The following is a 23,783-nucleotide window of genomic DNA, read 5'->3' on the forward strand; positions in this document are numbered from 1 at the left end:
ACTGGTATTTAAATCAATAGGAGGCGGATGTGTAGTACCCTGCCGTAGCCACTATCAGAACATGGAGCAGCTCCACGATTGAGTAGTTCCGGCCAGCAGCCGCCGCCGGCATCAGGAACAGCTGGCCAGGTTTCCGACCCCGATAGATCAGACATTGCATCAATGATAAATTAGTGGACAACCTCTTCTAAGCTCCATTCATGGATTCTGTCGGGTTCTTTATGGGCAGCACCAACCACAGCCTCCCAGACACTGATCAGAGAGGTGACTGTTCTCCTTCACCGGAAATCTCCCGTGTACGATGAGCTCACAAGTTCTCACTAGGGTTTAGGTCCGATGAGGAAGTGGTCGTCATTATTCTTCATCGTTATGGCCTTTCCTGGTACCAAGCAGTGGAGACTTTGATGCTGCGATGGAGCCTTGTCCTTCAGAACAATCCTGGTTTTCTTGAAAGATGCAGATATTTCCCTGCTCCACTGCCGGAAGAAAGTGTCTTCTAATCACCGACAGGAGGTTTAAGAGTTGATTTGAGTCCATCTTCAACCCGAAAACTAGAACTAGCTCTTCTGTAATAATCCCAGGCCATAGTGGTGCCCACCTCCACCTCGCTGTTGTCTGAGGGGAAATGGAGGTCTGTGCCCGGTACTGATCCAGCCCCGACCCATCCACCTGCTCTGTCCAGAATCGTTCTCATTTCATCAGTCCATCAAACCTGGGAACAATCGGTATCAGATAATTCTTGGCCCAATTTAACGTTTCAGGAATATTCCCTGATGAATGGCCCCAATTTCTCATGCACTCAACATAAGCCAAGAATGTCCTACCGGCATGTGTAGAGCATATCTTATTTTTTAGCGTATAAGACCTCTCCAGTATGCTCCTTTTTGGGTTTTTTGTTTTTCCTTTTAACAATTTGAGTCAATAGTTACCATATGCCAATACATACATTGACCTATGCTGCAACCTTCTGTCGGAATTTTACTTCAAGGTGTACTCCTGAGACAAACCTCCGACTTTGCTGAAGTTAACAGAGCCTATCAGTATATAGATGTTCTATGCTTCTATTGAACTTGGGTAACCATGGGATCCAGTTGGGGGTAAGATGTTGCCTGGTGGGGTCTGGTCATTGGTTTGTTACACAATGTCCTTTATCTAAAGGGAACCTGTCAGCAGGATTGTGCTCCGTAAACTACAGACACTGTCAGGGTGGCTCCATTACAACAGCACCAACCTGACACTGTAGGTTACTGTGCACAGTCCCGCTGACAGGTTCCTTTAAGCTCCGAATACTGAGCCCTGTATAATCCCACCCACCACCCTGATTGGCAGCTTTCTGTGTATACTGTATGTTGACAGAAAGCTGTCAAATCAGAGAAGATGGGGTGGAGCTACAGAGAGAAGCAGGACTAGGAGGCACAAGACATGTAGTCCTGTAATGATAATCTCCTGCTGATAAAACACTGATCATATTGAAATAGCCACTGATATATCCCTGGAATCAGAGTCTCTGCCCCTAGATCATGCTGCTCTCAGATTACATAGCAAAAATGTGCTGACAGATTACCTTAAAGTCTACGACACGACACTTTCTGACACGTCATTAGATTTGTCAGTTGCCAAGATTCCAAGTGAAGTCTATAAAATTGGAGGTCTACTCACCTGTAAATGAGTAAAAAGCAATAGTACATCTAATAACACTGCTTTTGATTAAAAAATAATAATAAAATCCATCCCACCGTGACAAGGTGTTCCCCAATCGGGTCGGTCCTATACTGTCTCTAGAATTAAAACTTCACCACGTGCCAGATGTAACCTCTTGCTGAGGATAGTCAAGCATCTGTATGTTTCTCCGAAGTTATCGATTTATTATTTCTTTGTAAGCCGCGGTATTTTCCAGTCTTAGTCTCCTTTCTACCAGACCCGCTTTATAGGAAGACACTGAACTTAATCAGGTGTTTGGACTGCGGACACCTCGGTGATCCAGGTACTAGAACATGAAGCTGTGCAGATGGCGCAGGGAACCATCATGATGCCCCTTTAATCCTAATTTACGTAGTTACAGCGAACTACGAGATCCCGCAGATTCTTCCTGCTATTAGGGTCTTGGTGGTGCCCAGTGGGTAAATTTTCTCTTCGTATTTCTCTTTGGCAATTGTTTGGAATTTTCTATTTGCATGATTTATTTTTTTTGTTCATGGTTTTCCGCCTTCCTTCTTGTAAAATCCTATTTTTTTGCAAGAAATATGCAGATGGATCTCTGTATGCACATGCTGGTCTTCATACCAGTCATCAAACTAGGTTCAAATATTGCCTAACAAATGGCCAACATAGGGGCCAAAGAGAGAAACCCAACTTGATGCCCCATTTTCCATCATCCACTAGTAAAGTTGTGATTATCTTGGTCCTTGTTCTGTCCGCTGTGTCTTGCCCTCTATCCCTTTGACTTTCCTATATTCCAGTTTGTACTTCTCTTTTTTCCAATCCATCCCCTTATGGGGACCATTGGTTATTGGGCTTCCATTTCCTTTGTCCCATAACGTCCGGTGTGTTTGAGGTCCCTTTATTACTCCCATCTATTGAGTTTGAGCATCACGTGCAGAAATCCCCGAATTTCCAGCTTCGGCTGCTCTCAGTGAAGTTATTAATGGTCATCTGAGGAAGGTTCTCCTTGCTGTCCTGGACAAATCATCAAAATCCACTGCTGGCAGCTCCTGAGTAATCACCGACCAATGATGTCCAAGATGTGCTCAATGGGATACAAGTCCGGAGACGTTGCAGGTCATGGTAGCATGTTTAGGCCATGGTTGCTGCTCACAGTAGCACCAGGAACATGCAGTGTCGTTTTTAAAAACAACTTCTGGGAAACTTTGGAGAAATGTCCGAACCTCTGGTTTCATGACCAATTCAATGTAGCCCCGAACTGTTAGTGCATCTGATATGAAGATTGGAGTGGTCCAGCTAGTGTACATGATGGCTCACCACAACATAATCCCAGGAGTAGGACAATGACTATCCCTTGTGAAGGCCTCTTCTTGGCGTCCCACGTGGTCTACAGGCCAATCTCCCAGGACTCGTTGCTGAGGGTTATCCTCCATTCCAGCCTCCATTGCCATCTTCCTCTGCAAAATAGCCTTTGAGATCTCTGGTGTACCTTGAGGTCAGAGGAACACCTTCACGGGGGAACATCACACTGGTCCTATTCCCAGGATCATGGTGGCGTGGTATAGCATAATGTACAGTATCCAGACGCCTCTAGTTTTGATTCCCAATACCCTATCAGCTTGGCTTTACATTGATTGGGTTGTGGAATTAGTTCTGTGGCCTCTTTTTCTAAAGTGTCCAAGGAGCTGTTTTTCAACACATCAATGACCAGGCCACATATTGATTGTGCTATCATGAGCAGCTTGCGTAACCTAAACGTGCTACCATGGCCTGCAGTGACTCCAGATTTGTCTTCCATCAAGCATATCTCGTAAGTGGTTGGTTGTGAATTACAAAGGAAGCTGCCAGCAGAAGATCTTGATGATTTATCCAAGTTCATTCAGCATGGTACAAAATTCCCTGTGGTCCTCAAAGCTGGAACTTCCACTGATCACTAGTATAGGGTTGCCAGGCATATGACCGTGGTGAGAAGGTGTTTGAGTAGAGTAGATCATAGAAAGCAACCGGCACTCTTCATTCTCTTGTCTTTTTACTTTGAAATACTGTAAAAATACTGCTTGAGAGTAGAAGGAGATACGACTCTACAACTCAGTGGTCAAGTTATATGCCCATAGAAGTCTATGGAGAGGAGAGTGAGAGTAAGGAGCAACTGCAGAGTAAGCTGCAGAATAAGAGACATACTCAGAGATGATGAAGCTTCTTTTTTAGTTTGTGTGGTACCTTTTTATGCATTTTTTTATAAATCTATTGCTGGATTTACATATACATTTATCGGTGCTGCTGTGCTTTGTAGTAAGTGTTATTATTTTACCTTAGTGCTCAATTCATAGCTACACTGTTCAGTACTGCTATATACTGACTTTACTGTGCTACTTTCTATTAAGTGTTTGAATTGTAAATTGCTGCAGAATGTGTCAGCTCTATAAAATAGAATTATTAATTAAAATGATTAATAATCTTACCCCAGTGCTGGATTCACAGCTACACGGCTTAGCACTGCTGGATAATGTCCTTCATGCTGCTGCTGATTTTTATGGAGCATTTTATCTCATTTCATTCCTGAATTTACAGTTACGCTGATCAGTGCTGCTCTGCTTTCTAGTAAGCTTTTTCACAGCTACACTGTTCAATACTGCTGTATTGTGACTTTACTGTGCTTTCTAGTAATTGTTTGAACTGTAAAGTTGTTATAGACTGACCTGAGTTGGAGTAATATTATTGCAACCACTAGGGGCAATACCAGCAGGTAGTGTAGTCAGGAATAGCCCGAAGTCGGTACATAGGAGAAGCAGTATATTTAGGAGGATAAGCAGGTTGTGTAGTCAGGATATAGCCAGAAGTCAGTACACAGGAGAAGCAATATATTTAGGAGGATAAGCAGGTTGTGTAGTCAGGATATAGCCAGAAGTCAGTACACAGGAGCAGTATATTTAGGAGGATAAGCAGATTGTGTAGTCAGGAATAGCCAGAAGTCAGTAGACGGGAGAAGCAGTATATTTAGGAGGATAAGCAGGTTGTGTAGTCAGGAATAGCCAGAAGTCAGTAGACGGGAGAAGCAGTATATTTAGGAGGATAAGCAGGTTGTGTAGTCAGGAATAGCCAGAAGTTGGTATACAGGAGAAGCAGTACAGTTAGGAGGATAAGCAGATTGTGTAGTCAGGATATAGCCAGAAGTCAGTACACAGGAGAAGCAGTATATTTAGGAGGATAAGCAGGTTGTGTAGTCAGGAATAGCCAGAAGTCAGTAGACGGGAGAAGCAGTATAGTTAGGAGGATAAGCAGATTGTGTAGTCAGGAATAGCCAGAAGTCAGTACACGGGAGAAGCAGTATATTTAGGAGGATAAGCAGGTTGTGTAGTCAGGAATAGCCAGAAGTTGGTACACAGGAGAAGCAGTATAGTTAGGAGGATAAGCTGGTTGTGTAGTCAGGAATAGCCAGAAGTTGGTACACAGGAGAAGCAGTATATTTAGGAGGATAAGCAGGCTGTGTAGTCAGGAATAGCCAGAAGTCAGTACACAGGAGAAGCACTATAGTTAGGAGGATAAGCAGGCTGTGTAGTCAGGAATAGCCAGAAGTCAGTACACAGGAGAAGCAGTATATTTAGGAGGATAAGCAGGCTGTGTAGTCAGGATATAGCCAGAAGTCAGTACACAGGAGAAGCAGTATAGTTAGGAAGATAAGCAGATTGTGTAGTCAGGAATAGCCAGAAGTCAGTACACAGGAGAAGCACTATAGTTAGGAGGATAAGCAGGTTGTGTAGTCAGGAATAGCCAGAAGTTGGTACACAGGAGAAGCAGTATAGTTAGGAGGATAAGCCGGTTGTGTAGTCAGGAATAGCCAGAAGTCGGTACACAGGAGAAGCAGTATAGTTAGGAGGATAAGCCGGTTGTGTAGTCAGGAATAGCCAGAAGTCGGTACACAGGAGAAGCAGTATAGTTAGGAGGATAAGCCGGTTGTGTAGTCAGGATATAGCCAGAAGTCGGTACACAGGAGAAGCAGTATATTTAGGAGGATAAGCAGGCTGTGTAGTCAGGATATAGCCAGAAGTCGGTACACAGGAGAAGCAGTATATTTCGGAGGATAAGCAGGCTGTGTAGTCAGGAGTAGCCAGAAGTTGGTACACAGGAGAAGCAGTATAGATAGGAGGATAAGCAGGCTGTGTAGTCAGGATATAGCCAGAAGTCGGTACACAGGAGAAGCAGTATATTTAGGAGGATAAGCAGGTTGTGTATTCAGGAATAGCCAGAAGTTGGTACACAGGAGAAGCAGTATAGATAGGAGGATAAGCAGGTTGTGTAGTCAGGAATAGCCAGAAGTTGGTACACAGTAGAAGCAGTATATTTAGGTGGATAAGCAGGTTGTGTAGTCAGGAATAGCCAGAAGTCGGTACACAGGAGAAGCAGTATAGTTAGGAGGATAAGCCGGTTGTGTAGTCAGGATATAGCCAGAAGTCGGTACACAGGAGAAGCAGTATATTTAGGAGGATAAGCAGGCTGTGTAGTCAGGATATAGCCAGAAGTCGGTACACAGGAGAAGCAGTATATTTCGGAGGATAAGCAGGCTGTGTAGTCAGGAATAGCCAGAAGTTGGTACACAGGAGAAGCAGTATAGATAGGAGGATAAGCAGGCTGTGTAGTCAGGATATAGCCAGAAGTCGGTACACAGGAGAAGCAGTATATTTAGGAGGATAAGCAGGTTGTGTATTCAGGAATAGCCAGAAGTTGGTACACAGGAGAAGCAGTATAGATAGGAGGATAAGCAGGTTGTGTAGTCAGGAATAGCCAGAAGTTGGTACACAGGAGAAGCAGTATATTTAGGTGGATAAGCAGGTTGTGTAGTCAGGAATAGCCAGAAGTCGGGACACAGGAGAAGCAGTATATTTAGGAGGATAAGCAGGTTGTGTAGTCAGGAATAGCCAGAAGTCGTTACACAGAAGAAGCAGTATAGTTAAAGGATCAGCCGGTTGCATAGTCAGCAATAGCCAGGGATCGGTACACAGGAGCAGCAGTATAATCTTGAGGATAAGCAGCAGGTGGAAAGAAGCTAGACTAGAGGCTGGTAGTTCAATTATCTCGCAAGAAAGGAGGTGCACTGCCAGGTTTAAGTAGGGTGTTCAATCAGGAGATCACCGGGTTGAGACAATCAGGAACTTGGGGTGGAGACTATAAGGAACTTAGGGTGGAGACAATCAAGAAAACACAGGTACTAGTATCTGGGTTAGCAAGGAACTGTCCAGCGAGCTGAATAGCTCAGAGGGAAGAGCTGCTGAGTTTGAGCCCTGACAGAAGTGTTGCAGAATGTCAGCGCTATAAAAATAAAATCATTAATTACAATTATTTATAATGTTATCCCAGCGCTGGATTCTCAGCTATATAGCTCAGCACTGCTGTATAACGCCCTCGTTGCTGCTTCTCAGACAGCTGAAATCTAGCGGTCAGCACCTATGGACATTATGTGCGATGCTGGCTTATGTTTGATTCCTGCTAATTCTTCGCCTTTATCAGGATGAAAATCAATCAGATTTTCCTTATACATTAAAATAGTGTCTTAAAAATTAAAAAGCAATTAAGATACAACAGATGGAGGAAAGCGGCAGCAGCAGCGCCCTGTGATGTGTATTTTTTTTATTGCATCCTAATTTATGTTGTTTTTTTTTTTTCATTTCTGCAGATTTTTTTTTTTTTTACGGGATATGTGAGCTTGTTGACAGGCAATGTGAAAAAAATGAGGGTTGAGGAAGAGAAAGGGACACGCATAGGCCTTTTTAGCTGTTGGTGACGTTTGCTATAGAGACCCCCTATCCCATCATAGTAGTTGTCATAAGATGTCACTTTGAGTTTTTGCATTCTTGAATGATGGGATTTCCTGATCTCTTGCCGCTGGTCAACAACTTTCTAATTTCGGATGGAAATAAATCCAGTGACGAGTTCCCGTATTCCCCCAAAAATGCTATAATTCCCATCACTCAGCCATAGAAATAAATTATACAATTCTGTGTGTCTGCAGCCACCACTAGGGGGAGCAAGCACAACGTACAGATTACTATATCTCCGAGAGAACACACTAAGAAATCTGTCTACAGGAAGCACAAAGCTCCCCCTAGTGGCGTCTGCAAATAGCCAGAATTTTATCAAATTCTTTTTTCCGTGGTTGTGAACTGCATATGGTTCTCCGACCCCAAAATACCGGATTTCCAACTTAAAAAACAATGTGGTAATTGTAGTTGGAGTTGCACTTTAAGAGTTTCTTTCTCCGCGTTCTGCAAGTGTCATCCATCTCGTTGTCGGCGCCTGGAGAATACTTATAGCCAATTTGGCTGACACAATGCACACGTCTCAGCTCAGATGTAATGAGTTATGTGTGACTGCTTAATTTGCAAGTATAATACTCCCTGGTAATCCTTCTACCCAGCAATTAGCCACAGATTTATTTTTTTTAATTATTATAACATGACGGCTAAGAATAAACTACAATGGGACACTGGGAGCCTATGATCAGCTAAGATTGCTCCACAGATACATCATTAGGCTTCCCAGACCACAGATGGTGCCATGGACATGTCCTCTGTTGGGACACTGGCTCGATATTATTTTAGGTCTTCTCTACGAGGCCCCAGTCCATATTCAATGGATGTTTTTCAGACATGGATAGCCAATGAAGAACAAATCTGGTCTCAGTAGAAAGAGGGAGAAGTTGTCGTGTGTGTATGAGAAATAACATTATTTCTGGCCTTTATATTACTTATATCACTTTTTTGACAGTTTTTCCCTATAAAGACTCTATCACTAATTTTCAGCTGTCTCTGAGCTAGTGAGTAGAGGCTTCCGGCTAAGGGGTTACCCATACACCACAAAGCCAGAGATGGAAGGATTCCTACTCTCCTGTCTCTATGTAGCACATGTGTTAGCCATTATATGACTTACGTGATGCATTTCTGTTAGTTTTTCCCCTCTGCCACCTTTGTCTCTAATTTTCAGTTGTCTCTGAGTTAGTGGGTGGAGACCATCTGTTATGGTGTTTCCAATACACTACTGCATACACAGAAATTAGAGGTTCCTGTTCCCCTGTCTCTGTGTCGTAAATGTGTAAAATCAGCAGTGGCAGCATGTATGTGGAGCACCCCGTCAGGGCAAGTGGGTACTCGGAACTGGGTCCTGCGGTTCACAGGGTGAATGTCACGGTGGCTGACCCAGTCCGTGGCCCTGGGATGTCCAAGTAAAAGGGAAAGGTCTTTAAAGGGATAAAGTTTGTGTTCGTGACACCACCTGTGGTATTCGGTCAGTGGGGACCGACGCTGCTTTAAGGGGTCCGCTGGGTTGTTGTTATGGCAGCTAGATGGTATACCTTCCCACAGGTGAAGTATATCCCCAGGGCTACCCAGTGTATAGATGGTAGAATGGTGAGAGGTGCAGTGAAGAACGAGGACACAGGGTTGTAGTCTCTTTACCTCGTTTACTGAAGTCTTCAGCAGCCACAGTCCAGGGCACCAGATCACAGGACAGGCAGGGTCCGGCCTGTTTGGAGGCAAGTTAGGCGTCCCCTTGTCCAGGTGGAAATCAATAGCCTTCCCTTGTCCTGTAGTGGTGTAGTCCCTTACTGCTAAGCCTCTCGTAAGGTTCTCACAGATGTGGTGTTCCTCTCTCTTTCTGTCCCTCGTATAGGATAGGACAAAACCCATATGACTGGTGACTTGAGCCTGATTATAGGGTCTCTTAGATAACCCGGCTCTGTGGGGTGTCACCGTGCCTCCTGGATGTAGGTGCGGACAGGAAACGTGCAATTAGCTGTCCTGCCGGTCTCTGAAGTAAGGCATAGAGGTCCTTACTACCTTGGTGTTCCGGCTACCGGTTATCTGCGCCTCAGAAGGAGGCAGCCTGCTCGGGGCTGTCCCCTTCTGGTATCCTCTTCCGTGCTTTGCTTTCCTTCACGCTCACTGCAATACAAATCGGCCTTCAAAAATGTCTCTTTCTGGTAGCTGCAGCTCTTAGGGCATGCACAGCTCCGTGGACCCTCTGTCCTCCTCTGACTGATGTCTGGAACTAACTAATAGACCTCCTGTCTGGAGCTCTGTCAGGAACTAACTAACCTCCCCTACAGACTACCAGTTATATATTTATGGGGAGTCACCTAGTAAATAGGATCAAAAGCTCCCCTTGGTGGCCTGGAGTGTGAAATGCGTTGCATGTTTGTGGTACCTGGATACAGTTATCCTTCCTTGCCTCCAAACGTAGCATCACTCTCCCCGGGAGGAAAGCAATAACACTTTGATGACCAGGACCCTGGAGCGCCACATACGAGTATAGTATATCGGAGAACTGAGGTGTGTTGCTGTGAGTACATCTCTCTGAAAAGCGAAATCAGTCTCTAACTACAGCAGGATCTGCCTGGGCCTGTTTTCTCACTCTGCTCCTCGTCGTTCTTCCTCTCTCATATGTCCATAAAAGAGTAAAATAGACTGTGTAGTCCGTCTTGAGGATTTGAGGTATTTTTTTTCCAGAAAGGAGGATGACTTCAGGAGGGAGGAAAATAAGTGACTTTCCTCTCTTCAGACTTTTTCTCTAATTTTCAAATTGTCTCTGAGCTAGTGAGTGAAGCCTTTCTTCTAAGGGGTTACCCATACTTCACACAAACAGACATGTCTCTGTGTATCACTTGTACTTGCCATTATATGACTTGTATCCTTCATTTTCAATAATTTTTCCCGATGCACGCTCTATGGCTAATTTTCAGTTGTGTCTTAGCTGGTGGGTGGAGACTTTGTGCTATGATGTCTCCTATATACAGCACATACAGACATGAGGGATTTATGCTGACTTGTCTCTATGTAGTACATGTTAAATAGCCGCATTCCCAGCATTAGCTGTGTGGCTGTGAATACAGCTATGGGATAAGCTAAATCAATCACTAACTTATGCAGGATCTGCCTGTCTTGTCTGCCCCTGCCTGTTTACTCACTCTGCTCCTCACTCCTCCATCATCCCTTTAAATAGAATATAAGAGACTCCATAGTCCATCTTTTGCATTCGAGTAGTTTTTTTTTTTTCCAGAAAGGATGATGACTTCAGGATACAGGGAGGGAGGGAAATAAGTGACTTTCCTCTATGCAGACTCTATCTTTAGTTTTCTGTTGTCTCTGAGCTACTGAGTGGAGACCTCCTTCTAAAGTGTTACCCATTCACCACATTTACAGACATGCAGAATTCCTGTTCTTCTGTCTCCTAGGTAGCACAAATACAGAAGCCACAGCAACATGGAGAACATTATGCAGCATTACTGAGCAGTGTAGCTGTGAATCACGCTCTAGGATGAGATAAAACACTAGAAACAGTATGTCGTGTGCAAGAGGTATTTTAGCCATTTTTTCAAAGTGAATGATGAGTTTATGAGGCTCAGCAAAGACAAGTAGAGGCTCTTGAGTCTAGAAAGAAGCAGTTTTCACTGAAAACACGTATTATAAAGTTTAATCACTTGCACTATTGATTCATGCAAAGTCAGCACCGGCAAAAGTTGATTTCCGAGACTCTCAGGAGCCACATTTTTTACCGTTTTGAGCTTTTATGTTTCTTCGATGTCACAATTGTAATTCTCCTTTGATCTCTCAATCTGTTTTTTTTTTTTTTTAAACAGACGATGAAGAGTTGTCTCCAGTCCCTTCTCCTGAGATCATCGTCAAGAAAAAGAGGGGACCCAAGAAGAAAGTCAAAAGCAAAGAACGAGCGCCGCGAGCCATAAAAGAGTGGAAACGCAAAAAGCCCGTGAGGGATTTCATTCCTGTTCTTTATTTTTTTTTTTCTTGTTTCCGGTCAGGCAGCTGACACGTGTATTATTGAATGAACCTTGAGTCCTGGAATGTTAGGGCTGGAATTTATTAAGGCTTGTTCAAAACAACGTGTTTTTGATTCATTTTTCATCCATTAAAAAAATGGAAAGAAAACACAAGGAAAAACGCCTCAAAACCGCCCTAAAAACAAGCGTATTTTACGCAGCACATTTCAATAAAATCAGTGTTTGATCATCAGTAGAGGACTAGTGGTCTTGTGCCGTGTAGTCCTGCTCTGTGTAACCCCGCCTCCACCACTGATTGGTAGTTTTCTGTCAGTGTACCCAGAAAGCAGCCAATCAGTGTTGTGGGCGGGGTCATACAGAGCTAAGCATTCAGAGAACTGCTAGATCTGCGGCAGAGGAAACAATGATTTTATCAAAACGGCAGCCCAGTAAGTGATACATTGCTGGAATCAGGGTCTCTGCCCCTACATCATGCTGCTGTCAGATTACATAGCAAAAACTTGGTGAGCGATTCCCTTTAAGCTAACATTCACTCATCCATAGTTATAAATTGTTGAGCAATTGTTTTGTTAATAAATTCGACCCCATGCAGACCTGCCTACAATCATATATTGTAACAAGTACAAAAGCTGTGTAAAAAATGCATAAAAATGCCTGAATATGGAAATGTCTGGTAAGTGGAGAGGGTGATAACATGAGGACAAGTTCCTGTAACCCCCTATGCCTCCCTTTTCTCCAGGCTGACAGTAACAAGCTGTGTTCTGCCTTCCTGCTCTTACCTGCAGCTTCTTTTCCCCTACACAGAGACAGAACCAGGACGTAAAACTTTTTCTCTCCTCCTTTATCTGCCTTTCCAGGAAAGCGATGACGACCTTAAGTGGGACGAGGGGATCGGAGATCACATCTCTCAGGATAGCGACGTTGAAGCCGGGGGAAAGAAAAGAAAAAAGAAACACAAGGAAAAGAAAGAGAGGAAAACCAAAAAGAGGAAGAAAGAGGAGGTGGTGGAAGAGCGCAAGGTCCGTTCCCAGAACTCTCCGGCGACGCTCGTCTGGAGGAGCGCTGCATGGTGACTGCGGTGCGCTAACATGTGCCCATGTGTCGTCTATCCCTCAGGTAGAGCAGAAGTCCTCCGCGGTGCTGCTGGCCAGCTGGGGCTTGGAGGACGTCGATCATGTGTTTACTGATGACGATTATCACACCCTAACAAACTACAAAGCCTTCAGCCAGTTCATGAGGTACTGTGGTCACTGTGCGTCACTGGTCTGTACGTGACACCGTAACTCCCCGGGAAAGCACACTGCCCTTCTGCCTGTCACTACTGGAGGAGGAGCAAACCGTAGCTTCTGTCTGTCTGTATCACCCTGCAGGGGGAGGAGCCTCATAGCGCCTCCTATCTGTATCACCCTGCAGGGGAAGGAGCCTCATAGCGCCTCCTATCTGTATCACCCTGCAGGGGAAGGAGCCTCATAGTGCCTCCTATCTGTATCATCCTGCAGGGGGAGGAGCCTCATAGCGCCTCCTATCTGTATCACTTTGCAGGGGGAGGAGCCTCATAGCGCCTCCTATCTGTATCACTCTGTAGGGGGAGGAGCCTCATAGCTTCTCCTGTCTGTATCACCCTGCAGGGGAGGAGCCTCATAGCTTCTGTCTGTATCACCCTGCAGGGGGAGGAGCCTCATAGCTCCTATCTGTATCCCCCTGCAGGGGGAGGAGCCTCATAGCTCCTCCTATCTGTATCACTCTGCAGGGGAGGAGACTCTTTGCTGTTCCTATCCTACTTTTTAGATTTGTCGCCCTTTAGTGGGAGGGGCTTTTGCTGACCCCTTTCTGTTACTTTGTGTGTCTGCACAGTGCGGCCCCGGTGTACATCTTGCTTCTGTCTACGTTGCTTTGCAGCAGGGTCTTGCTTTGTGACTTGTGTCTTTCTCGCTCTCTCGATGTCATTGGCTTCTAATTCCCCCGTTTTGTCACCTTTATAAATACATGGGTAGACTCATGGCTTTTTGTCACTGTGTACCTTTAGGCCTCTCATTGCTAAGAAGAACCCCAAAATTCCAATGTCCAAGATGATGACCATTCTGGGTGCCAAGTGGCGAGAATTTAGTGCCAACAACCCTTTCAAGTCATCACCTGCGGTAGTGGCAGCGGCGGCGGCAGCTGCTGCAGCGGCGGTGGCCGAGCAAGTGACTGTCGCCCTCCCCGATTCTGCCAGCGTTTTCCAAGCAGTGCCAATCCGCCGAGCCAAGACCAAGGAGGGCAAGGGTGAGCCCAACAGCATCAGTGCCCATCCCTGCAGCACCAGTGCCCATCCCTGCAGCCACAGTGCCCATCCCTGCAGCACCAGACCCCATCCCTGCAGCACCAGTGCCCATCCCTGCAGCACCAGACCCCATCCCTGCAGCCACAGTGCCCATCCCTGCAGCATCAGTTCCCATCCCCGCAGCATCAGTTCCCATCCCCGCAGCAACAGTGCCCATCCCCGCAGCACCAGTGCCCGTCCCCGCAGCATCAGTGCCCCTCCCCGCAGTATCAGTGCCCCTCCCCGCAGCATCAGTGCCCATCCCTGCAGCATCAGTGCCCCTACCCGCAGCATCAGTGCCCATCCCCGCAGCATCAGTGCCCATCCCTGCAGCACCAGTGCCCATCCCTGCAGCACCAGTGCCCATCCCCGCAGCATCAGTGCCCATCCCCGCAGCACCAGTGCCCATCCCTGCAGCACCAGTGCCCATCCCTGCAGTACCAGTGCCCATCCCTGCATCACCAGTGCCCATCCCTGCAGCATCAGTGCCCATCCCTGCAGCATCAGTGCCCATCCCTGCAGCACCAGTGCCCCTCCCTGCAGCACCAGTGCCCCTCCCCGCAGCACCAGTGCCCATCCCCGCAGCAACAGTGCCCATACCCGCAGCCTCAGTGCCGACTCCCGCAGCCTCAGTGCCCATCCCCGCAGCACCAGTGCCCATCCCCGCAGCACCAGTGCCCATCCCCGCAGCCTCAGTGCCCGTCCCTGCAGAGGTTTTCCACCTCATACTCGCCATATCATCTGCTCACTATTAGTTCTGTCTCAGGTCCAGGGCATAAGAAACCGTACAAGAGTACCCGGATGTCCGAGCCCAAGAGGAAGCCCGGCAAAAAGAAAATGACCCTGCTGAAGATTAAACTGGGTGGAGTGAAGAGGAAAGCTGGCAGCTCAGTAAGTGCCCTGGCGCATCGCTATCCTACTATATACATAGGGCGCTCCGAGGCGCTGCTTATCTATTGTGGAAGTTTCATAGACGTGAAGGAATGATTTTACTGACGTCTCTCAACAATTAATAAACTAGTAAATTGATTCTGACCACCTCTCAAAACTTAATAGGACCATACACCCCCAAACTCCTTCAGAGCCCAAGACGTACCCCTAAATCCACTGAGACCTCAGATTAACCCACAAACCAGACCCGTGAAATTACTTCAGACTCCTGACTGGGCCACTAATATTAATCAGATATCACCCCAAACCCCTAAAATTAATTTACACCCCTAGACCGTACCTGAAATTACGCAGGCCCCAGGCCACTAAAATTATTAGGTTTCTAGACTTCTAGATCCAAGTTCGGACCCCTAAATTTAATTGTGTCCCCAGACCAACCCCCCCAAAATTATTTAGACTATATACCCGACCCATAAAATTAGTTAGACCTCAGACCAGACCCCAAAAATTAATCAGGATTTTGACCAGACCTCTAAAGTGGTTAACATCCCAGGCAATACCACCTAAAACTAACTAAGGCCACAGACAAGACACCTAAAGTTAATTCTTGCCCCTAAAATGTATCAGACCCCAAACAGCACCTCTATATTTTGTATATGCTGCAGACCAGACCCCTGAAATTCATTTGAAGCCCAGATCAGACCCCAGAAATAATTCAGAGGACAGCACGGTGGCTCAGTGGTTAGCACAGCAGCCTTGCAGCGCTGGAGTCCTGTGTTCAAATCCCACCAAGGACGACATCTGCAAAGAGTTTGTATGTTCTCTCCGTGTTTGCGTGGGTTTCCTCCGGGTTCTCCGGTTTCCTCCCACATTCCAAAGACATACTGATAGGGAATCTAGATTGTGATCCCCATCAGTGATGATAATGTGTGCAACCTGTAAAGCGCTGCGGAATATGTTAGCGCTATATAAGTGAGTAAAATAAATGAAAAAATGAGACCCAAGACTAGACCCCTGATTCAGTTCTCCAACCGGATCCCTAAAATTATGCAGCAGTCCAAAATTGCTATGATCCCAGGTAAGACCACCCCAGACCACTAAAAATAATTGGATCCCAGACAAGACCCTTGAAATTAGTTTAAAGCTCAGACCAGACTTCCAAAATAATTCAGATCTGTAAAATTAATGATGAGATCCCTAGACCCCTAAAATTGGCCCAAACCAACCCTTTCATCAGATCTCCAAAACCTAACCTCGGACCCCAGACCAGACCCCTAGAATTATTTTGGAGCCCAAACAAGACCGCTTAAAGTAATTCAGATACTTAAAATGAATTGGATCCAAGACCAGAACCCTAAACTTAATTCTAATCCCAGACCGGATCCCTAAAATAATTCAGACTCTTGTCCCAACCCATAACATTGAGACCCAATGAGAAAACTCCTAAAATGAATTCTAACCCCAACCCAGACCCTCAAAATTAGTCCAAAATAAATCAGATCCGTAAAATTTTATGAGACCCAAGACCAGACCCCCCAAATTAATTTGTACCTCTGACCAGACCCTTAGAATTCAGTCCTTTGGTGACGGAAGCATTTTGCAGTGGAATCCGTCTTTATACAAGGGCCGGCGATAGATTAGTCGAAGCTGTCACTGTGTCCCCGCAGAGTGAGGAGATGGAGCACCCCGAAGTGTCCGACCTGGAGGACTCCAGCGTTCACAGCTCCTCCGCCCCGTCAGACAGCTCAGGACGAGTAAAGAGAAAGCGAGGGAGGCCGGCCGGGAAAAAGAAGAAGAAAGGTAAAAAGTGGAGAGGTGAGAGAACCAGAGAGGAAGCCACCGGTAGACGGCGAAACATAAGGCTGCCAGGACAGCCTGTGGTTGTGGCCATAAGACAGATGCAGTCGGCGCTTTGTCAGTCCGAAACGTCTCACTTTCTTGTTTTTTTTTTCCTTTCATTTTTAGTTGTCGTGGAGGAAGGGATCTCCGCTGGAGAGGGCTATGAAACGGACCACCAGGACTACTGTGAGGTCTGCCAGCAAGGCGGCGAGATCATCCTGTGCGACACGTGTCCCCGAGCTTATCACCTGGTGTGCCTAGAGCCAGAATTAGAGCGTGCCCCCCAGGGCAACTGGAGCTGCCCACATTGTGTAAGTGACAGCGGTGAGGGCTCATTTTTCGGCCCTTTCCCGCCACAAGCAGTTATAAACCTGTCATGATACTTACCCCCGCCGGCAAATAATTTACACGACTGTGTCAACTTCATTCTTTCTCATCCTTTTGGAAACGGGGAGGAGACATCACACACATGTGAGAAGACCCCGCCCACATTTGCAGCAGTCGTAAAGCGAGCTAGCGGTAGACTAGGTTTTCATGACAAATTTCAGCAGCTGCTCCCCTTGGTGTTCAAAAGTGGAACATCTCAAATATTTTTAAATTATTTTTATTATTTTATGCTATGAATAAAAGTTAATGTTTTTTTTTTTTTTTTTTAAATTAATGCTTACATTTTTTTTTATGACACATTCCTTTTCAAGGAAGCGCAATGAGCAAAAAAAGTGACAATTCTGGCATTTAAAATCATTTTTTGTTTGCATCGGTAAATATTGCATAGGCTAAATATTTTAACATATTGATAGATTGGACTTTTGCAGGTGTGACGATTCCTAAAGAGTTAACTTTATATATTTTTTATTTTACAAAGGGGATGATTTATATTTTTATGCTTTTTTTTAAGTTCTGGAGGACTTGAACCCAAGAGGGAGGTGACTGGGGTCTTCAGCATTGCAGCCCATGTTACCCCGAAAATATTTTTTGACTGCTTGGGTGGGGGACATATTATGTAACACATATAAATCGATATAAAATACAAATGTATTTTATATTAAAAAAAAATGAACGTTTTGTAAAAATAGGTTAATAAAAGTAAAACATAACCCCTCCCAAAAAAATAAAAGAAAAAGAGTAATTATTGAAAGGGAAAAAAAAAAACATTCTGAGGGACTGTAATCTGGGTGGCATCACACATCTTAAATTCCTCTGTCAGAGATTGGCCAGTGGCATGGAACGGGCTTAACAATAAGGATTGGAGCTGGACTAACTCGGACAACCCCTTTAATATAAGTTTACAGAGCTTATCACCACAGGTCAAAATGTTATTCTACTTTCTTAATAATTTTTTTTAAGGGGTGGGAGTTAATTTTAATTTATACAGAGCTGCTCCTCTGTACACAACCATGGTTTAATGACAATCTTATTACTGCCACTAGGGGGAGCTCACTGCATGCTCCTGTAATAAGCCTGTCTTCAATATGCTCCTCAGCTCCCCCTAGTGGTGCCTGCAGGTGGCCATAATTATATGATTTAACTCTGTCGGCCCTAAATAACAACACCGTATTAAAAGTCGGACCATACATGAAAGGGAAACAGCTTTCATGAATAGAGAAAACTAAATGTGAACTTAGGCCTAGCATGTGTAATAGCTGAACATAATGTGGAAACCATTTATATGTTCCAGGAGAAAGAGGGAGTCCAGTGGGAAGCCAAGGAACTGGAGGAGGAAGAGCTGGAGGAACACCGGCGAGATAGGCGGGAGGAAGAAGACGACCACATGGAGTTCTGCCGGGTGTGTAAGGATGGAGGAGAGCTGCTGTGCTGCGATGCCTGTGTGTCCTCCTACCACATCCACTGCCTCAACCCTCCGCTGCCCGACATCCCGCACGGGGAATGGCTTTGCCCACGATGCACGGTAAGAATTTACCCGGGCAATATTAGGTGTAGTTTTGCCCATTAAAACAGTTCCGCACATTAGCTAAAAACATAAAACCAAGCCATACACATCCACTAAGTGAGGCAATGTCTAAAAACAATGAGTTGGTGTTTACGGGGTGAAATGGGTACATTCTTGGGCGCCACGTTTGCGTCAGTCATCGTTTTCTTTTGGTCCGCAGTGCCCAAGGCTAAAAGGTCGGGTGCAGAAAATCCTCCACTGGCGCTGGGGGGTTCCTCCAGAAGGAGTCCCACCTCCTCAACTACCTGCTCCTGATCAGGAGCCGGCCAGGAACCTGCAGGGGAGGTCGGAGAGAGAGTTCTTTGTGAAGTGGGCAGGAATGTCCTACTGGCATTGCTGCTGGATCACGGAGCTGCAGGTCTGTATCTTTATATGATCCTATGGCTTTTACAAATAGGATATAAAAAACTCAACATCCTGACTATACCCGGCCCAGTGTGATGTCCACTGTTGCTTTCATAAACTCCTGACTTCTGCTCCTCTTCCTCCCCTCTCACAGCATCCAGTCTCAGAATCACAGAGCGAGAAGCTGCAGCTGCATCTCCCTCCCCCTCCCCCTCCATCTATTATGTTGCTGTATTGATGTAACGTCCTCTACTTTTTTTTTTTTCAGCTGGAGATATTCCACACTGTCATGTACCGCAACTTCCAGCGGAAAAACGATATGGACGAGCCACCGCCTTTCGATTACGGCTCCGGAGAAGATGAGGGGAAGAGCGAGAAGAACAAAGATGCTGAATACTCCGACATGGAAGAGAGGTTCTATAGATATGGCATCAAACCGGAGTGGATGTCCCTGCAGAGGATTATCAACCACAGGTGAGGAGCGGAAGGGACAGGGCCGCTCCAGCCTGCTCCATACACGGACCGTGCCAGTTTCACGGTTTAGATGCTACAATCAATAGAGACCACAGCATCTAAACGGTTAGAAAGAGAAGACGCACCTTGTCACTTTATTCTTCACCCACAGCGCCATTATTTTTGTGCTGGGGGATGGTAATGGTAGTGAAGACCCCAGACTCTGCCATATTCCCACCGGAGGAGCCAGAACAATACAATACCTGAGTATTGCAGTGCATTGTACAAGTGAATCTTTTCCTTTTTCAGCTTGGACAAGAAGGGGACGTACCGCTACCTGGTGAAGTGGAGAGACCTCTCCTATGATCAGTCAACATGGGAGGAGGACACCATGAAACTACCGGACTATAATTACCACAAACAGATGTACTGGAGACACAGGTACCGAGGAGGGGCTACAAGAGTCCGGACTCCGCTCTGTATAGATCCTATCAGATGGGGATGATGAATAAATCAACCCTTTCAAAGCTTGGCGATTTTTTTTTGTATTTTTTTACTTCTTTATTTTTCTTGAGCCATAACTTCTTTTTTTATTATTGTATAGTGATAACAAACTTATATTGTTGTTTTTTGTTTTTTTTTTTCATTTTTAAAGTTTTTTATTGGTTAACCCCTTCAGGACTTTGCACCTATCAGTACATCCAAGGTCGTGTCCCTGCCTTTGATGCGGGCTCTGGTGCTGAGCCGGCACCTTTTCCTGCACGTGACAGCTGATCTGATCAGCTATCATGTGCCTCTAACAGCCGCAGGTGGATCAGAGATCCACCCGCAGCTGTTAACCAGTTAACAACTGCATTTAAAAAGCTCCAGCAGGAAGCGCGTCACAAGTCCCACCCATCGGCGCCCCGTCACATGATCAAGGGGTGCCGATGGGATGTCAAGATAGCCGGTTGTCTACAGAAAACCCCCTGTATCCAGGGTTCATAGGAGATCGTGATTTCTGCTATACATACAGTGATCGGACGATCGCAGCTTCAGGTCCCCAACTCCAGTCCTCAAGGCCCACCAACATGTCATGTTTTCAGGATTTCCTTAGTCTTGCCCAGGTAATAATTGCATCACCTGTGCAATGCAAAGGAAATCCTGAAAACATGACCTGTTGGTGGGCCTTGAGGACTGGAGTTGGGGACCTCTGTCCTAAGGGGACTAATAAATAAAATAAAAAGTGTAAAACAAAAAGTAAAAAAAAAAAAAAAAATTCAAATCACCCCCTTTTGCAATAGTCACAATAAAACAATTTTAAAAAATACACATATTTGTTATCTCCACGTCCAGAAACTCACGATCTCTCAAACTATAAACGGCGCAACGGGCAAACAATAATCAAGACCCCAGAATTACATTTTTTTTGGCTGCTTCAACATTTCAATAAAATATAATAACAGGTGATGAAAACATCATATCATATCTATCCCAAAATGGTATCAATAAAAACGTCAGCTCGGCGCACATAAGAAAAGCCCTCACCCAACCCCAGATCCCGAAAAATGGAAACGGGTCTCGGAAAATGACGACGTAAGCAATTTTCTTATATGGTAAAATCAATGGTGTCGTACAAAAGTACAGCTTGTCCCACAAAAAACAAAACCCTCACGTGGCCATATTGACAGAAACATAAAAAGGTTATTGCTCTGGGAAGAAGGGGATGAAAATCGAAAGTGCCAAAACGGAAAATCGCAAGGTGCTGAAGGGGTTAAAAAAAAACCTTTGAACTTTGTAAAAAAAAATGTGGCCTGAGTCGCCATTTTCGGAAACCTCAAACTTTTTTTTGTGGCAGTGTCGGGGTTTTTTTTCTGTTCGTGTGTGGTGCGCCGTCATCTTTATTGATAGATGTTGTGATCGTTTTTTGTTGCATTTTTTTGGCTTGGATGTCCGAAAAGGACAGTTCTGCCATTTCCATGTTTTTTTTCTTATTTGTACTTTTTAAATAATTTGTACAGGTTTTTTTTTTACTTTTGCATGGGAAAAGGGATTGATTTAAACATTTTACATATTTTTTTTATATTTTTTCAATTCATTTTTACTTGTCTTTTTTTGGTCACCGTCGAGGGACTTGAACCTCCGATCAGGTATTGCAGTATATAGTGTAACTGAGGAACAATATGGCAGCTCCGTGTATATGCACGTCATAGGTCGTGGAGGGGTTAATGTGCGTCCTGATGTCTTCTCCCTCCAGAGAACTGTCCGTGGGCGAAAGCAACTCCTGCCCTGCAAAATTCAAGAGGATCCCAAAAGAATCGTACATGGAGGACATCCCTAGATCCCCCACCACTGACGTGAGTATGCTCAGTGGCGGGAGGCGAATGCGGCATTCACGTACCCGTCCATCATGCGTGACCCCTCTTCTTCTCACAGCCCACCGTGAAATATGAAGTGCAGCCAGCGTTCGTCTCCTCTACGGGGGGCACGCTTCACATGTACCAGCTGGAGGGACTAAACTGGTTGCGGTTCTCCTGGGCACAAGGCACAGACACCATCTTGGCCGATGAGATGGGCCTGGGAAAAACCATACAGACTATAGTGTTCTTATATTCTCTCTACAAAGAGGTAAGATGGCAGAAAAAGGTAAGATGGCAGAGAAGTTTGGCATTAGTGAGGGTCCCAGGTGTCAGCGATGTGCCGTCTATTTTATGTGATCGGAATACCCCGTTATTCTGAGATAAGAGGCTACACACGAAACGTAAAGGGGGAGTAAAGGACTGGACGGGATCCTCTCTGTATCCCAGCGTGACATGATGGATAAGGCGATGTTCCTTGTCCCAGGGCCGCAGCTTCTGACCGTACGGCTGTCAAGCAGCTTACAGCTCTGAGACCTCTATAGTGGGTGAATGGGGGTCCGCTGACCCCATGCCTGCCACTCAGCGAGGAGAGAGGCCAGAGCTGTAAAACACTGGCAGTCTCCATAACCCTCACATGTATAGCCTACCCTTTACAGAACAACTCAGAAGAGGAATCCCCCTATAACAACCAGTGTGTATCCCCATAACAGCACCAACCACAGTGTGTCCCCATATAACAGTACCAGCCTCAGTGTGTCCCCCCTATAACAGTGCCAACCTCAGTGTGTCCCCCTAAAACAGTACCAGCCTCAGTGTGTCCCCCCTATAACAGTACCAGCCTCAGTGTGTTCCTCTATAACAGTACCAGCCTCAGTGTGTCCCCCTAAAACAGCACCAGCCTCAGTGTGTCCCCCTATAACAGTACCAGCCTTAGTGTGTCGCCCTATAACAGTACCAGCCTCAGTGTGTCCCCCTATAACATTACGAGCCTCAGTATGTGCCCCTATAACAGTACCAGCCTCAGTGTGTCCCCCTATAACAGTACCAGCCTCAATGTGTTCCCCTATAACAGTACCAGCCTCAGTGTATCCCCCTATAACAGTACCAGCCTTAGTGTGTCCCCCTATAACAGTGCCAGCCTCAGTATATCCCCCTATAACAGTACCATCCTCAGTGTGTCCCCCTATAACAGTACCATCCTCAGTGTGTCCCCCTATAACAGTACCAGCCTTAGTGTGTCCCCCTATAACAGTGCCAGCCTCAATGCGTCCCCCTATAACAGTGCCAGCCTCAGTGCGTCCCCCTATAACAGTACCAGCCTCAATGTGTACTCCTATAACAGTGCCAGCCTCAGTGTGTCCCCCTATAACAGTGCCAGCCTCAGTGTGTCCCCCTATAACAGTACCAGCCTCAGTGTGTCCCCCTATAACAGTACCAGCCTTAGTGTGTCCCCCTATAACAGTGCCAGCCTCAATGCGTCCCCCTATAACAGTGCCAGCCTCAGTGCGTCCCCCTATAACAGTACCAGCCTCAATGTGTACTCCTATAACAGTGCCAGCCTCAGTGTGTCCCCCTATAACAGTGCCAGCCTCAGTGTGTCCCCCTATAACAGTACCAGCCTCAGTGCGTCCTGTTGTGAATTCTGTTGTCGAACTCCCTCCTGTGGTCGTGAGTGGTACTTCAGCGAGTTCTGTCTATGGGCTCCCTCTGGTGGCTATGAGTGAAGCTGCTGCTTCTGAGGTTCCTTACACAGGTGACGTGGTTTATCCTTTGGTTGACTGCTCTATTTAACTCCTCTCAGATCGTTACTCCATGCCAGCTGTCAATGTTTTTGCATTTGTTCAGTTCGCTCCTGGATCTCTCTGGTGACCTGCCTTCTCCTGCAGAAGCTAAGTTCCTGATAGTCATTATTTGTTCACTGTTTTCTTGTACAGCTGGTTTTCATGATTTTGTCTTGCTAGCTGGAAGCTCTGGGATGCAGAGTGGTCCCTCCGCACCGTGAGTCGGTGCGGAGGTCTTTTTTGCACACTCTGCGTGGTCTTTTGTAGGTTTTTGTGCTGATCGCAAAGTTACCTTTCCTATCCTCTGTCTATTTAGTAAGTATGGCCTCCCTTTGCTGAAACCTGTTTCATCTCTACGTTTGTGACTTTCATCTTTACTCACAGTCAATATATGTGGGGGGCTTCCTTTACCTTTGGGGAATTTATCTGAGGC

At 45.8% G+C, this 23,783-nt stretch overlaps 1 protein-coding gene across 4 annotated transcripts in view; it reads left to right on the forward strand.

Moving 5' to 3' along the window:
* The window catches only part of CHD3 (chromodomain helicase DNA binding protein 3), a 73,952-nt gene that overhangs the window by 15,976 nt on the left and 34,193 nt on the right, over nt 1-23,783 (forward strand). For 2 of the 4 annotated variants that reach the window (XM_069767417.1, XM_069767414.1), the window contains exons 2-14: nt 11,291-11,418; nt 12,307-12,468; nt 12,566-12,687; nt 13,476-13,714; nt 14,518-14,642; nt 16,310-16,457; nt 16,608-16,792; nt 18,160-18,390; nt 18,593-18,790; nt 19,046-19,251; nt 19,540-19,671; nt 21,467-21,566; nt 21,646-21,837. In XM_069767417.1, the coding sequence (XP_069623518.1) occupies nt 11,291-11,418; nt 12,307-12,468; nt 12,566-12,687; nt 13,476-13,714; nt 14,518-14,642; nt 16,310-16,457; nt 16,608-16,792; nt 18,160-18,390; nt 18,593-18,790; nt 19,046-19,251; nt 19,540-19,671; nt 21,467-21,566; nt 21,646-21,837 (2,168 nt within the window). The remainder of the gene's footprint in view (nt 1-11,290; nt 11,419-12,306; nt 12,469-12,565; nt 12,688-13,475; nt 13,715-14,517; nt 14,643-16,309; nt 16,458-16,607; nt 16,793-18,159; nt 18,391-18,592; nt 18,791-19,045; nt 19,252-19,539; nt 19,672-21,466; nt 21,567-21,645; nt 21,838-23,783) is intronic. The other 2 variants (XM_069767415.1, XM_069767416.1) reach the window with 1 other exon arrangement.

This window comes from Ranitomeya imitator, chromosome 4 (genome assembly GCF_032444005.1).
Source record: "Ranitomeya imitator isolate aRanImi1 chromosome 4, aRanImi1.pri, whole genome shotgun sequence".
NCBI lineage: Eukaryota > Metazoa > Chordata > Amphibia > Anura > Dendrobatidae > Ranitomeya > Ranitomeya imitator.